We start from the raw sequence: 15,101 nt of genomic DNA on the forward strand, positions 1-15,101 counted from the left end.
TAGGACAGGGGGTAACCTGACTGCCAACCAAAGACCCCATTTCTAACAGACATTGACTATTCCAATATCATAAAAGCTATTGAGGAAAAACGCAGACAGGATACTCACTGTAAAAAGGCAAAAGTGTAAAATTGGGTTAACATCTACTAAGACCATGTTATATTCAGAAACTCCTTTGTGAGTGTTGTAGAGCCCATCAGAATGTTGTTAAAAAAGGGTGTTCAATTTGTATGGTCAGATGAGTGTGATATGACATTCAAGACAGTTGGAGATCAGTAAGACGCCCACCTTGGGTCATTTTAACACATTTTAACACAAAGAAAAACAACTCCTGACCATGAATGCCAGTCTTAAGGGGTTGGGTGCTGTGCTTACCCGAGTATTGAATGGTGAAGAAAGGGTGGTTGGTTTTGACTCAAGAGCACTCTAGAAGGTCGAAGAGCATTATTTGTGCATTGATAGAGAGGCTCTAGCCATAGTTTGGGCTGTGAGACACTTTAAGTTCTATTTGTGTGTTATTCCTTTTCTAGTGAGGACAGATCATGATCCCCTATTTTTCCTGCAATTGCAGCAAGAGGCTTATTCCCAGACTCAAAAGTTGGAGCAACGAATTGGAGAAATGTAATTTTCAAGTACAGTATCTTCCTGGATTGGAGAATAAAACAGCTGACTGTCATGATTACCAGTAGAAAGCAAGGGTGATGAGATCAACAGTGATTTGAGTTGTGTGAGCTGGGTTAATAGCCCGCCATTACAAGAGATGAGTGTGTAAAGAGTGAGGAGGAGGAGGAGTTGTTTCCTGTGATCAAGACTTATATTGTAAAGGGGTGGCCTGACTATAAAGCATTGGATCTGGACTTGAAACCCTTTTGGTCAGTAGGGAATTAACCCCTTGGGTGCCTGGGACGAGCTGGTTACGTCCTCAGCCACAGCACTCGGGTGTCGAGGACATAACCAACTTGTCCTGCACCTGGTGCACAGGGGGAGCGCTAGTGCTCCCCCTGTGGGCCTCACCTCTGCCCCACCCTGGCCCCCCTCCAGTGAAGTCTGATGACATAAGCACACAATTGCGCTAACCTCATCAGAGGTCGCGCCCATCTCGCTAGAAGCTTAGCTTCTAGCGTGATCGGAAGAGAAATGGTTGCATTTCTCTTTCGATCGTGGAGTGGGGGAGATCAGAGAGGCATCATAGAAAAGGAATGGCTTTTACTTTCCTTTTATGTCTTTCTGAGCATTCCTGAAGCACGATCGCATAGTGATTGTGCTGCAGGAATACCACTAGACACCAGGGATGTTTGTTTACATTGTATAAACACAAGAGGGTAGCAGTCCCTTGGGCAAGGGCCGCTCCTCAAGGGGGCCATTTATTTCTAGGCCATTTTGGCCCCCCCTTGGGGGAAGATCGGCCTACGTTAATTAGGCCGTTCTGCTCCCAAGGGGGGCAGAAAACACTAGACACCAGGGATATTGTTTGTGTGTTTTCTAGAGGGGGGGAGTGGCCCCTTAGGCAAGGCTCGCCCAATTTTTTTTAGGCCATTTCTGCCCCCCTTTGGAGGCAGATCAGCCAATCTTTATTAGGCCGATCTGTCCCCAAGGAGGGCAGAAACCACTAGACACCAGGGATTTTTTCTATCATTTCTTAAGGGGAGTGGCCCCTTATGCAAGGGTCACTCTCCTGCGGTGGGAATTTATTTTAGGCCATTTCTGCTGTCCTTTTAGGCCGAAACGACTACTCACCAGTGATTTTTTTTTTACAGATGGGGAGTGACGCCTTAGGCAAGGGTTACTTCCCTGGGGGTAATTTTATTTTAAGCCATTTCTACCCACCTTGGGGGCAGATCAGCCCATTTTTCTTAGGCCAATCTGCCCCCAAGGGGGGGCAAAAACCACTAGACACCAGGGATTTGCACCACTTTCACATGGGGGAGCGACCCCTTAGGCAAGGGTTGCTCCCCTGGGGGAAGAATTTTATTTTAGGCCATTTCTGCCCCCTCTTGGGGGCAGATCAGCTTACTTTTAGTAGGCCAGTTCTGCCCCCAAGGGGGGCAGAAACCACTAGACACCACAGATTTTTTTTTTGATTTTTTTTTTTTTACTGATCGGGAGCAACCCCTTAGGCAGGGGTTGCTCCCCTGGGGAGCAAATCTATTTTAGGCCTATTAAGAAACCACTTAGGCACCATGGATTGGTGGGTGTCTGTGTGTGTGTTTTGTTTGGAGGAGCAGCCCCTTGGGCAAGGGTCGCTCCTCATGGGGGCACATTACTGTTGGCCATTTCTGCCCTCCTTAGGCACAGATTGGCCTATGTTTGTAAGGCCCATCTGCCTAAAGCCCATTAGACACCAGAGAAGATTTTCTTTTTTTTTTTTAAAGAGGGTGGGCATATGGCCATACTCCCACCCCAAATAAATGGGGACAAAGTTGTTCTGCCCATCGATGGCAATTACCCCCAGTCCAGTCCCTGAAGGGGCAGAAAGCCCACTAGATGCCAGAGAATTAAAAAAAAAAAAAAAAAAAAAAATAGGGAGTGAGGTGATGGCTACCAGCCAGTATAAGCATGGTTATGCCCCACCCCAACTGAAGGGGGCAACAGTCTTTCAGCTCTTCCCCCCGCACACTAAAATATCTTATCCCAATGGCACGCAAGAGGACATTTGATTATTTTGGATTTTGATTTTACATTTAGGGCATGAGAGCTTGGCTAACTTTAAAAATTGTCCCACTTGGAATGGTGAGGGCTGCACTTTTTGGACTTTGGGATGCTGCCATGTAGAAAAATCTACGAGACCTAGACACAAGTGAAAACATCTGGGTGAGTCCATGGTGGTGCGCTTCACATACCATACTATTCTCTTACCCACAATGCCCTGCAAACTTCCAACTTTGCTTGAAATCACACATTTTTTCCCCATATTTTTGTGATTAAACTTTCCGGAATCTGCAGGAATCCACAAAATTCCTACCACCCAGCATTGTCACATCTATACCGATAACAATTCTGCCCAACGTGTCAGCTTAAATTGTTTTTTTCTCAAACTGCCTGTTTGGACCCACTTTGGTTTATCATCGATTTTGACATGTTTTTGGTTCTTCCCTGCCACAAGCACTTGGCCCACCCACACAAGTGAGGTATAATTTTTATCAGGAGACTGAGGGGAATGTTGGGTGGTAGGAAATTTGTGCCGGTGCACTGATCCCACACACAAATGTGGGGAAAATATGATGTATCAGCTAAATTTAGGTTTTCTGAGGATTCTGGGTAAGAAAACACTGGGGGATCCACGCAAGTCATACCTTGCTAGACTTCTTTGGGTATCTAGTTTTTAGAAATGGCTGGGTTTGGTAGGTTTCCCTTGATGGCTGCTGAGCGCAGGACCAAAAACGCAGGTGCTCCACCCCCAGGAAAAGCAGGTTGTTTTATAATTGATCATTTTGATGTGTCCACGGGGCATTTCCTGTTGCTGGCACTAGGCCTACCCACACAAGTGAGGTACCATTTTTATCGGGAGATGCAGGGGGACGCTGCATAGAAGGAAGTTTGTAGCTCCCCTCACATTCCAGAACTTTGCAGCACTGAAATGTGAGGAAAAAGTGTTTTTTGGTCACATTTTGAGGTTTGCTAAGGATTATGGGTAACAGAACATGGTGAGAGCACCACAAGTTACCCCATCTTGGGTTCCTCTACATGTCTAGTTCTCAGAATTGTCTAGGTTTGCTAGGTTTTCTTAGATGCCAGATGAGCTAGAGGCCAACATCCACAGGTAGGCACTTTGCAAAAAACAGGTCATTTTTCGTAAGAAAAATCTGATGTGTCCATGTTGTATTTTGGGGTATTTCCTGTCACCGTCACTAGGGCTACCCACACAAGTGAGGTACGATTTTTATCAGGAGACTTGGGGGAACACAGAATAGAAGAACAAGTGTTATTGCCATTTGTCTTTCTCTACATTTTTTCCTTCCAAATGTAAGACAGTGTGTAAAAAAGATGTTTATTTGAGAAATGCCCTGTAATTCACATGCTAGTACGGCAACCCTGGAATTCAGAGATGTACAAATAACCACTGCTTCTCAATTCCTTATCTTGTTTCCATTTTGGAAATACAAAGGTTTCCTTGATATCTATTTTTCACTTTTTATATTTCACCAAATAAATTGCTGTATACCCAGTATACAATGAAAACCCATTACAAGGCACAGCTCATTTATTGGCTCTGGATACCTAGGGTTCTTGATGAACCTACAAGCTCTATATATCCCCACAACCAGAAGAGACCAGCAGACGTAATGTTATATTGCTTTAAAAAATCTGCAATAGGTGATAGATGAAAATGTGGACAGAAATGACTCTTTTTTCACCTCAATTTCAATATTGTTTTATTTTAGCTGTTATACACAGATGACCACTTGCTGAATTTGAAATTTTGTCTAGTTTTCCGAAATGTTTAGCTGTCCAGGATCCACCATTGGTTTCACACCCATTTCTGTCTGAATACACAAAAAATAGTAAAAATGGGGTATGTCCCAGTAAAATGCCAAAATTGTTTTGAAAAATTGAGCTTTCTGATTCAACTCTGCCTGTTCCTGAAAGCTGGGAAGATGGTGATTTTAGCACTGCAAACCCTTTGTTGATGCCATATTCAGGGGAAAGACCAAATGCTTTCTTCTGCAGCCCTTTTTCCCATTTGTTTATAAAAACACAATTTTAGCAGTATTTTGGCTAATTCCTTGGTCTCTTCCAGGGCAACGCACAAACTTTGGGTACCTCGAGAATCCCTAGGATGGTAGAAAAAAGTACACAAATTTGGAGTGGGTAGCTTATGTGGACAAAAAGTTATTCGGCCTAAACACGAACTACCCCAAATAGCCAAAAAAAGGCTTGGCACAGGAGGGGGAAAAGGCCTGGCAGCAAAGGGGTTAAGATGTCTTTACGAATGAGGACACTGTTACACGTACTCGCGTCTTAACGGCAGCAGTGTCGCTGTAAATTGGAGATGCATTAGTTCGTAACACTTGCGTTTTTTAAGACTTAAATTTAGCAGAGCTATTATTAAAGAGGTACTTTTGTATATTGGTCTTTTTAGGATTGATCGGAAGATAGGATTTTGGATAGTTCTCATAGCAGCCATAAGACGCCCTGAGGAAGTCAATTGGGGAAGCACAACCCAGATGAAACATGTGTTGGCTTGGCTGTAGCAATAAAGAAGAATGCATTGGATATTCACGTTGGAACTTGTATTTAATATGATGTAGTGTCATTATACATTTCTATGAACGAGAGTGCTTTTTTTGTTTTGTATTAAGGGACTAATCTGTGGATTGTCCATTTATAAGGTTTTGTAGGAGTGGTACCTTGTTTAAGCACTGTTCAAATACTGAAGAAAGATTTTTGTGGTGAGCGCTATTTTCACATTTACCACCCCTATTAGTAGTTATAGTCCTTATGAATGAGGAAAATAATTATCCCTCCTACAAGCATATGATACAGGGCCTCATTCTGAGGCAGGCGGGAACCGCCATATGGCCGCTCCGCGGTCGAAAGACCGCGGAGGCCATTCTGGCTTTCCCGCTGGGCTGGCGGGCAACCGCCAGAAGGCCGCCCGCCAGCCCAGCGGGAAACCCCTTCCCACGAGGAAGCCAGCTCCGAATGGAGCCAGCGGAGTGGGAAGGTGCGACGGGTGCCTTTGCACCTGTCGCGAATTTCAGTGTCTGCTAAGCAGACACTGAAATTCTTTGTGGGGCCCTCTTACGGGGGCCCCTGCAGTGCCCATGCCATTGGCATGGGCACTGCAGGGGCCCCACGACACCCCATACCGCCATCTTGTTCCTGGCGGGCGAACCGCCAGGAACAGGATGGCGGTATGGGGTGTCGGAAAGCTGCGCCGCCATGGAGGATTCCTGAGGGCAGCGGAAAACCGGCGGGAGACTGCCGGTTTTCCTGTTCTGACCGCGGCCAAACCGCCGCGGTCAGAATGCCCTGCGGGGCACCGCCAGCCTGTTGGCGGTGCTCCCGCCGACCCCGGCGGTCAAGGACCCCCACAATGTTATCAATTTGGGTCACGAGGGACATCTTGATAGGAGTCTCACCAAGGCCCAGGTGAGGGAGAGATATTGGTGGCTGGGCATGGATCACCAGGTGGTGAATATAGTCAAGGAATCCTGTCTTTGTGCCTCTGATGATAAGACCTGCATCACAAGCTCGGTTCTTCTGTCACCTGTTGCTGTGCCTGATGAACCGTGGGCCAAGTTGGGTCTATATAGTATGGGCTAGTTTGCGTTGTTGCCACCAACAGAAAGGTTTGCATTTTTGTTAGTGGACTACACTTCAAAATGGGTGGCAACCAGGTGTGTGGGCATACTATGTACCAGGACAGTCTTGGAGTTCCTGAAGGATACATTTGTGAGTAAGAGGATGCCCAAGTATCTACTCATAGATAATGGGATGCAGTTTATCTCGAGAGAGATGCAAGAATTCTTGACTGATTTTGGGATAACTCATCAGAAGGCAGATCTTTATGTGTCACAGGCCAATTACCTTGGTGAACGCATAAACAGACTGGTGAAGGCCTGTGTGCAGAGAGCTATAGAGACCAGAGTTCCACTCAAAGCGGTACTTAGATATATGTGGTGGGCACACCACACTACTCCCAATTGTGCAACGCAAAGATCCCCTTTTGAATCCTTAGAGGGCAGCGTGGCCATTTCCAAGTTGAAACCAGAGTGGTTGCCACCCAAGAGAACTGTTGGGTTGGACAAGTGGGAAATGGGTGTCAGACTCAGGTCTTACCAGCAAAAGTATAAACTCAGATATGATGAGAAGAACTCAGGCACAAGCCAAGAAGTGGACTGTGAGAGATATAATTGTAATAAGAAACCAAGGTGGGAGAGTAAGGGTGTGACTGAGTTTATGGGTCTCTTTGCTATTACTTCCATCAAGACAAATGTGGTAACTGTTCACGCTGGTTGTATGTGGGGCATGCCCAGTTTGGTGAAGTACTTTGGCAACAAGACCAGTTTTCAAGTTGGAAATGGTACTCTCCTGCCAAGGACAAATACCCACAGCGATGATGTGAGGGTAAGGAGTGATCATAGTGCAGTGACCTCAGCTAATAACTCTTCCAGGAGGGGTGCTTCTGAGAACGGTCTTTGAGTTAAATCCATCATGAGATCTAGAAGGATACAGGTTAAATTTAAAGATTACATCATGAAATAATTACTCATCCTGCTGGGCCTTTCTGGTTCTAGTTAAACATGGTTCTTTGTTTTTACGTTCCTTACTTTATTGTTCTTACATTTATTTTTTGACTATTTTCTTTATTATTATATAAGGGGGATGTGTTGTGGTTGTATTGAAAGTGTAGCTTCCGTTAAGTACATGTAAGCAGAGCATACCAGGAGGTCTCCATGGAGGGGAAGGTCCATGTGAGTCAGCTGAAGACTGTACTGGCTGACTGACATTGTTGGTGGGGTTGCATTTCACTTAATAAATAAGTTGTGAAGATCTACAGGACTCTGTTTTATAACACACTTCCTTTGCAATATCTTGCTTTCCTCGCCATTAGGTCCTACCAACGTAAAAACGTAAAAAGCTGTGGCTGTTTCTCTGCTCAAAAAAACGTCATTAGTCTCAAACCTTCTGTGCATCTTCTGACATTTTGCTACCCTTTTCTCGAAAGCCCCACAATATTTTTCTGTTAAAGGAAAAAACAGAAGTATATTGTGAGACATTTTCTTTGGATCAGGTCAAATAGATGATAAATTGGTAGCATCTGTTGAGGATACCATTGTTTACAGTTGTTGTTTGAGAACTGACTATTTCATTTCATTTAAAAAAATGTTTCTGTTTTGCAAACTTGTCTCTCCAACTGTGGCAATAGCGACAAGTCAAAGCATACTGTGGAAGGTGATAAAGGTTATGGAACTCAAAGTGTCATATTAATCATACAATATTAGCAGCTTATTCAGCCAACCTAGTTATGTGTTTTCAAAGGGATTGATTTAGAGAAGGTGGTTATGGAATGAAACACTAAAACATTTTATTCTATTGCTAATAATCTCCCAATAACCTACAAACATCTTAAGATATCCCAGTGTGTGCAAAGTGTCCTGCACAGTGATAACGGACAGCAGTCCACTATGCAAAACGTAAGTGCTGCAAGGCCCAAGGAAGGGGATAGATTCAGTTAGGAAAGATGAAAAACCCACAGCTGACTGGCAGGCCTATGGCCAGCCCACTTGGTGATTTAAAAAAAAAATGTTTTACTGCGAATAAACGGGGCTCCTACCTTAGGCTGGTTTGACGGCTGGTGCACAACCCAAAAGGCTGCTGCAGACTTAAGGTTGGTGTGCACAGAGTTAGTCTGACTTTGCTGGCAAAGCCAACTGGCTCATCGACAGGTGCAGAATATGTCCCAGCCTTTGTTGCTTCTGCCTGCCAATGTATTAGCTACCCCACCTGCGTATGACATTTGTGCTGTCACCTCTTCTTACATTTTAGCATCTGTGCCATCTGTTGTTGGTTCCAGCTCTTCCAGGTCACTCACCCGATCTAGCATGCATCTTTCATGCTGATTCCCCATGCCTGCTGAAGACCAAGGTGATCATTATGACTTTGGCGGTCTTTTCCCAAAACCACCGAAGCCGCAGCCGCAGCCGCCAACAGACCGCCATTGCTAGCGGTCCAAAGACCGCCATATTACAACATCGGTAGAATTTCTGCCCAGCCCCGTTGGCCTGGCTGATGGTGGAAGAGAGACGGTTATACCACCAGCACCGCCACACCAACAAGACTCTGGCCACCCTATTACGATACGTGATATGGCGTGGCGGAGTCTTGTCAGCGGTGCTCTGCTGGCAGTGGAAAACGCCAGGACCCATCCCCTCCTGGATGACCACCTCTCCGGAAAAGGTAAGTTGAAAAGTAGGGGTGGAAGGGTGGGGGGTGTTGTGTGAATGTGAGTGGTATCTGCATGTGTATGAATGCGGGGGGCATGCGGGTATCTGTGTGTATGTGTGAGCGCCTGTATGTTTGCGTGAATGCGGGAGGAAGGGGGAGTCTGTGTTTGTGGGTCTGAGTGCATGTATATTTGTGTGAATGCAGGGGTAAGAGGGTGTATATCTGAGTGCATGAATGCGAGTTAATGTGTATGTCTGAGTGCATGCATGCGAGTGAATGGGTGTACCTCAGTGAGTTTTTGGGTGCGAGTGTGTGGGGTTGTATGTAAGTGAATGCATGGGTGAATAGGGTTGCATGTATGTAGAAGTGTGGTCATGTGGGGGGGGTGTCTGCTGGCGACAGGAATGGAGATTCCTGTCGCCAGGTGCGTGACTGCCAGAACTTTCGTGGCGGTGTGGCTGCCATGAAAATGTTGGCATTCTACAGAGTCGAAATACCAATGGCAGTATTGCAGCTACCGCCTGGCCGGAAGTGCTCACCTCCAGCCCGGTGGTCCTATCGCCCTGGCGGTATGGGCAGCGTTTAGGCAGTTTGGCTTAGGCCAAACAGCCGAAGTCGTAGTGTGGTGGTCTTCAGGAGACCACCAATATCAGAATGACCACCCAAATGCCTTATCTTAAAGTGACTTCTAGCCCTCCCTTTTCACTAGTGAAGCTGAATTCCCACTCTATAGTTCTGGGACAACCTACCTTGAAATTGTAATCATGCCCTAATCTGGAAGCAAATAGTGAAATCATAGTAATCATATCAGTTTTAGAGAGACATGGACCTCGCTTTTTTTGCCACATAATGCAGCTTTAAAATATGCATACTTATTTTAGTAGGATTATTATTTATATTTGTAGCCATTTTAGAGATATCCTCTCTAGGTAAGTAGTTTCTTGCAAAGCTGCTTCAACAATGCCAGGAAGTTAATGTTCAATTGATGCCACTTCCTGTGATGCCATATCTTAGAGGTCTCTAACGTTCCTATTCTGCCCAGATGTACGTAAACCCTAGGACTGACCCTAATTGTATAACACTAAAAACCGGTACAATTTGTGCAAAATGACAGCTTTTGTTTCCCATAACTTTTATGGATTATGATACCTAAAACATAGTCAAATAGGTCCTAATTTGTGACACTTGGCGTATAGGCTTAAAGACCGACATAATTCCATATGAGTCCTATGTTCACGTATTTACTTAAGTCATATGGGTGTAAAACCCTTTTTAACAATGCTTTAAATGTTTTCCATTGGAGAAGACCTTCGATAGAACATGTCTAAACATTAAAGGAATACTGCATGTATTTTGAAAGCTTTTTTGCATAGAATTAACACACAGCATTTAATGTCTTTAGTGTGTAATGTCACTGATACATTCAAGACATGTGTATGCAACAATGGATATGCCTGGAACATCTCAGTGTGCTTCTTCTTTACACCTTGCAATGACTCTGAACCCTGTGAATGTGTGGCCGTCACCGATGAGGACATTCCATTTTGCGAGGAGCCTTTCTCCGGCCCTTCAAGTATAGGTGGGTATAATTGATCAGCTATTTTTGCAATACTCTGTGGTTGCTGAACTCGAAGAACAGAATTCTACTTTCATGTTTTCAGTGTAAAATATTTAAAATATCGGACAGTTCATTGGATGAATCTGATGGGCTCTTATGGAGAAGGTAATGCTTGGGACCCATACATAGAAAAGACAAAAATGCAAAGTGTGAAAATCACGATATAACAATGACTGGGCCCTTAGACTCCTAGTACAGATTTTTTTGTATCTTGAAAGGGAGTTTACTCCTGCCAATTACTAATAGATAATACTCCACAAACCAGACCTGAATATTGAGGTGTAACCCATCTCTAAAACAGAAGTAAGATACAACTACTCATAGCAAAATCTGGCCCTCATATTTTTATGCAACGGTACCAGAAATAATGGCTGTGGGGTAAATAATGCCACTAATCTAAGGAGAACTTACATTACATAATATCCTTTCAAGTACTGGATAAGTAGAAAATGAATCCCAAGGATTCATTTAAGCATCAAATTTCAGTTCAGAGTTGTATATGGTATGATGGATCCATTATACCTAATGTTCTGATGAGAGATTAAATCAAAACTTATCTTTCACTACAGTCCGTTAATTTAAGCATTAACAATATATTGTAAATAAGAAAGGATTACTCAGAAGGACAGCATAAAATGAGCATATTGTATTGTATTTATACAATCAACTGTGTTGCTTAATTTATTGAGCATAGTGCGGTGCTGTGTAAAGTAGTGAAAGTAAGGATAATGTTTGTCAAGTAGCGTTCAAGTTCAATCTTGTTTGAAATCAAATACAGTAAGCAATAGTTTTCTATCAAGGCTCCTTTTTCTGTTTTTCTTCAGTCAAGTTCATTAAAATTATTGAAGTTTCTACCGTAGTGACAATCTTTGGGTGTTATTAGGAAAAAAGGTAAGGGGCTCATCACACTGCGCTCTGTAACAAAGGATAATTTTTGAGTCAATTAAAGAATTCCTACCTACTTTAAAAATATTTTGGTTAAACAGTGTTTTACCTCACATGATATAACATAATCGAGACTCAATGGTAGGCTAAACATATACAAGGAGATAAAAAAAGTGTTGTAATGTACATAGAAAGGTGCGAGAGCCACTAAATTGCAAAAAAGCCAGACACCGTAGGTGCAGGTGACTCACCAAGGCTCAAGATAATGCAATGAGTAGACGTGCTCCGACTACTTTTGTTGAAAACTCTCACCTTTTGTGCTCCAAGAAATTTGAATTGTGAAAAAAAAGGAATCATCAAAAATCCAACATATTGGTAGTTATCTTTTGGAATAAAAGCACTCACCAACCTGGTGTTCAATTTCTCTGTAGTCAGAAGGTTTTCCTTATTATATTTAATAAGTGCTAACTTTAAATTAGAAGCAGGAAGATAGTTTGAGTTTGGTGTCTAAAGAATTGTAATTTAAATCTAAAGATAAAGTCTGATTTGAAGCCACAGTTCTGAAAATGCCAATTTTAGAAATTTGGCAATTTTTGTTCCTAACCATTTGGTGCCTACAACCTGTCCCAGGGTCACATGCCTAGGTGTAGCTAGCAGCTGGTCTGTATGTATTGCTCCGAGACAGTAAGACAAAGGGAGGCTAAGTGTTGGCAGGGTGGGCCACTCCGGCTTAATGAAGGGGTGGAGCTGTCACCTACCACACTTGCACATCACAAAGGCTCTGCCTGCACACTCTCACAGGGGCTAGGGCAGGGAGGTAGGATATTCCTGACTCTTCAGGAGAGTGGACACTTCCAGAACCTTCTCCTACTTCAAAATGAGCATTGGGTATAAATAATGGACCCTCAGACCCAGATCTTCAGTACACAACTGGACCTGTGAAAGACTCAGAAGAACTACTGTGCTGCTTTGCCCCAAGAAGGACTGCCACTCTGCTACCTTGCTGCGCTGCCCTGATGCCCTCCTGCCTGAGTGAGAAGGACTGGACCTGTATTTTGACCACCAGAGTGACTCCAAGGCCTCAGAGACAGAACAGGTTCCAACAACCTTGTATCCAGCACCAGAACTCTTCCAGCTGTGAGTCCTGCCCTTCCAAGTGGTGCCACTCCAGTTCTGGACCTTTGGAAGTGGGTCCGAATCTGCTCTGTCCACTCAGCTGTGGTCCCAGTAGAACTGAGGTAGTGTGACGTATCACCTTACAGAACTCCACATCGGAACCACTAGATGATGTTTCACTGACATAGGACTTTGCATCACAGCCCTTAGATTCCATGGAACTGCGGTTGCAAGACACTTCCTCATCGCAGTCCTTTACAATGCAGCCTGCAACCCTCTCAGAACGGCCACTGTGTGACGCGTCCTTGATACAGGTCATCATTTCTGAAGCACCTCATTGACAGCATCCTTGACAATGGCACAGGACTCTGCATCGCAACCCCCACAATTTCATTGGAACCAGCCGGAGCACAACGCATCGTCGGCACAAGACTTCACATCACAAGCCCCTCAACGTTAGCCTCCTCGACAATGGAGCAGGAGTTTACAGCCTCATAGCACTTCGTAACCGTCATTGAGAGATGCTTCACAACCAGGATTCAAGGTGCTTTGTTCAGCAGGGCCTAACTGGGTCTCTGTAGCTGGTCATCATGGTCGGCATGAACTTGTGACTAAATCCAGGGCACTTTGCAACATGGTGGGCCAGAGAACGAATCCTTTGTCCAGGGGCTTCCACCCACAGGCTAGCTTGAACTCTGACTCAGGGCTCGGTCAGAGCTTCCTAACCCAGCCAAGCATTGGAGTCTTCCTGGTTCATGCAGAACACCATCCTGCTTACTTTGTGAGATGGTGGGCAAGAGAATGGGGCCCTAGGGCTGGGACTTCCACCCCACAGCTCTGACCCGAGGCCAGGTCAGAGCTTTTTTAGCCCAACTAAGCAGGGGAGCAATGCCCCAGGCCTGCAGGACTTTGTCCCAAGCACATTGTGACAAAGTGGCCAGCACACCGACTCCAGGCCCCAGGGTCCTCACCCGGGAGGGGCACCAGAGCTCAGAACCAGCACATTGCCCCAGGTGGGCCTCACCAGAGCTCTGGTCTGGGGTACCGATAGAGCTTTCTACTCTGCCGAGAGCAGAGCCTGCCATGTAGTCACTTGCACAGGTCTGTCAGGACCCTTGTACCATCTGGGGAAAGCAACCAAGTGGACTCCAGGTCACCCACATCCTTGTCCTATTACTGAAGAGGGAGTCCACTACCCATTCTTGTAATATGTCTGAGTAACAGAGCAGGACATTCGAGAGAATACTTTCAGCCTTATGGAGTGCAGACTGGGCTTGAAGCTTCAAATGAACTCTCATTTGGACTTCCAGGGCTCAAACTTCTGAACACTGAGTCACAGCCAGAAATGGCATCTTTAGTGTATTTATTTTAATTAGAAAATGTAACCAGTGACATTGGCATGACAGATTTTGTACCACCCGTGTTGTTGTTTCATATGTCTCATCAATGTAATTTGAGTATTGTCAGTGGTATGTCAAAATATCACTGTGGTATTGGAAGCAGAAATTGCTAACATGGACAAATTGTGTGCTGATGAGCTTTTCATATATGTTTCTGTGTATGTAACAACATATGTTGAACTAACACCTTTCTTTATTATCTTAACAGTTAACGTAACTGGCTACTTTATCCTTAATGAAACCTACCAGGGAGTTCTTTCTGATGCCACCTCTAAACCCTACGCAGACCTGAAATATAATATTACAGGGGAAGTAAGTATTAAAATGCAATCAGTACATGTAGCATCAGATTACATAAATTGCGCAATTGCTGCACTTTCTTGCACCAGTGACTGGCAAGGCATGTGTTGCAGCAAAATTCCCTAACTTGTGGCATTTCCAGAAAAAAATCAAAACTATAACATTGTACAATGATCAGTCCAAAATTGCAGAGTACCCTTGCAAATTGTCTGGCACTGGTACAATTGACATAATCTGGCAAATCATGTTTTAGATTAACTTTTTACTATATTGGGCATACATTTAGTGGAAATCTTTCTCCTAAATGAAAGTCAGTGTCGAGGTAGTGATCAGAGACGAAAGGGAGACGTTTGAGAGATCATATGCCAGTTAAAGTGAGGGGCACTTTTAAGTTAATAAAACTAACACAATTCAAAGTATTCTATTTAACATTCAAGGGGCCTGGTTATGAGTGGCTTGGCTAATTCCAAACCGTTAGTAAACCATTGTTTACATTTAAATTAGGAGTGTGGTTTTATTTAACACATCCGATAATTAGGAGATGCACCAAATAACTCAACTTTTTTATATTTCGTCAGTTCAACCCTGCCAAAATTTAACAGGATAAAACCAATACAGTATTTTCCATATCATGCAGAATTTGGGGAGTTAAACACCAAACCTGAATGTTGTTCCCCACAAACTAATAATAAGTCCTATGTATTGCATCCAACATACCCAGTGGTAGATTTATTTCCCAGATATGATATTAGCACCTGTTACGCTCAGCATCCTTGGCGTGGTTTCCACCCTAACCTCTGGACCTTCAGATCTCCTGTTTGCTTACTTCATTTTTGTTTGTTTTATGACCCTGTGCACTTTACCACTGCTAACTACACTAAAGTGCTTCT

General features: G+C 44.1%; 1 protein-coding gene across 1 annotated transcript in view; it reads left to right on the forward strand.

Moving 5' to 3' along the window:
• The window catches only part of LOC138297149 (adhesion G-protein coupled receptor F3-like), a 385,565-nt gene that overhangs the window by 107,108 nt on the left and 263,356 nt on the right, over positions 1-15,101 (forward strand). Inside the window, exons 3-4 of the mRNA XM_069236640.1 lie at positions 10,295-10,471; positions 14,120-14,223. Coding sequence (XP_069092741.1) covers positions 10,295-10,471; positions 14,120-14,223 — 281 coding nt within the window. The remainder of the gene's footprint in view (positions 1-10,294; positions 10,472-14,119; positions 14,224-15,101) is intronic.

The sequence above is a fragment of the Pleurodeles waltl genome, chromosome 5 (assembly GCF_031143425.1).
Source record: "Pleurodeles waltl isolate 20211129_DDA chromosome 5, aPleWal1.hap1.20221129, whole genome shotgun sequence".
Lineage (NCBI taxonomy): Eukaryota > Metazoa > Chordata > Amphibia > Caudata > Salamandridae > Pleurodeles > Pleurodeles waltl.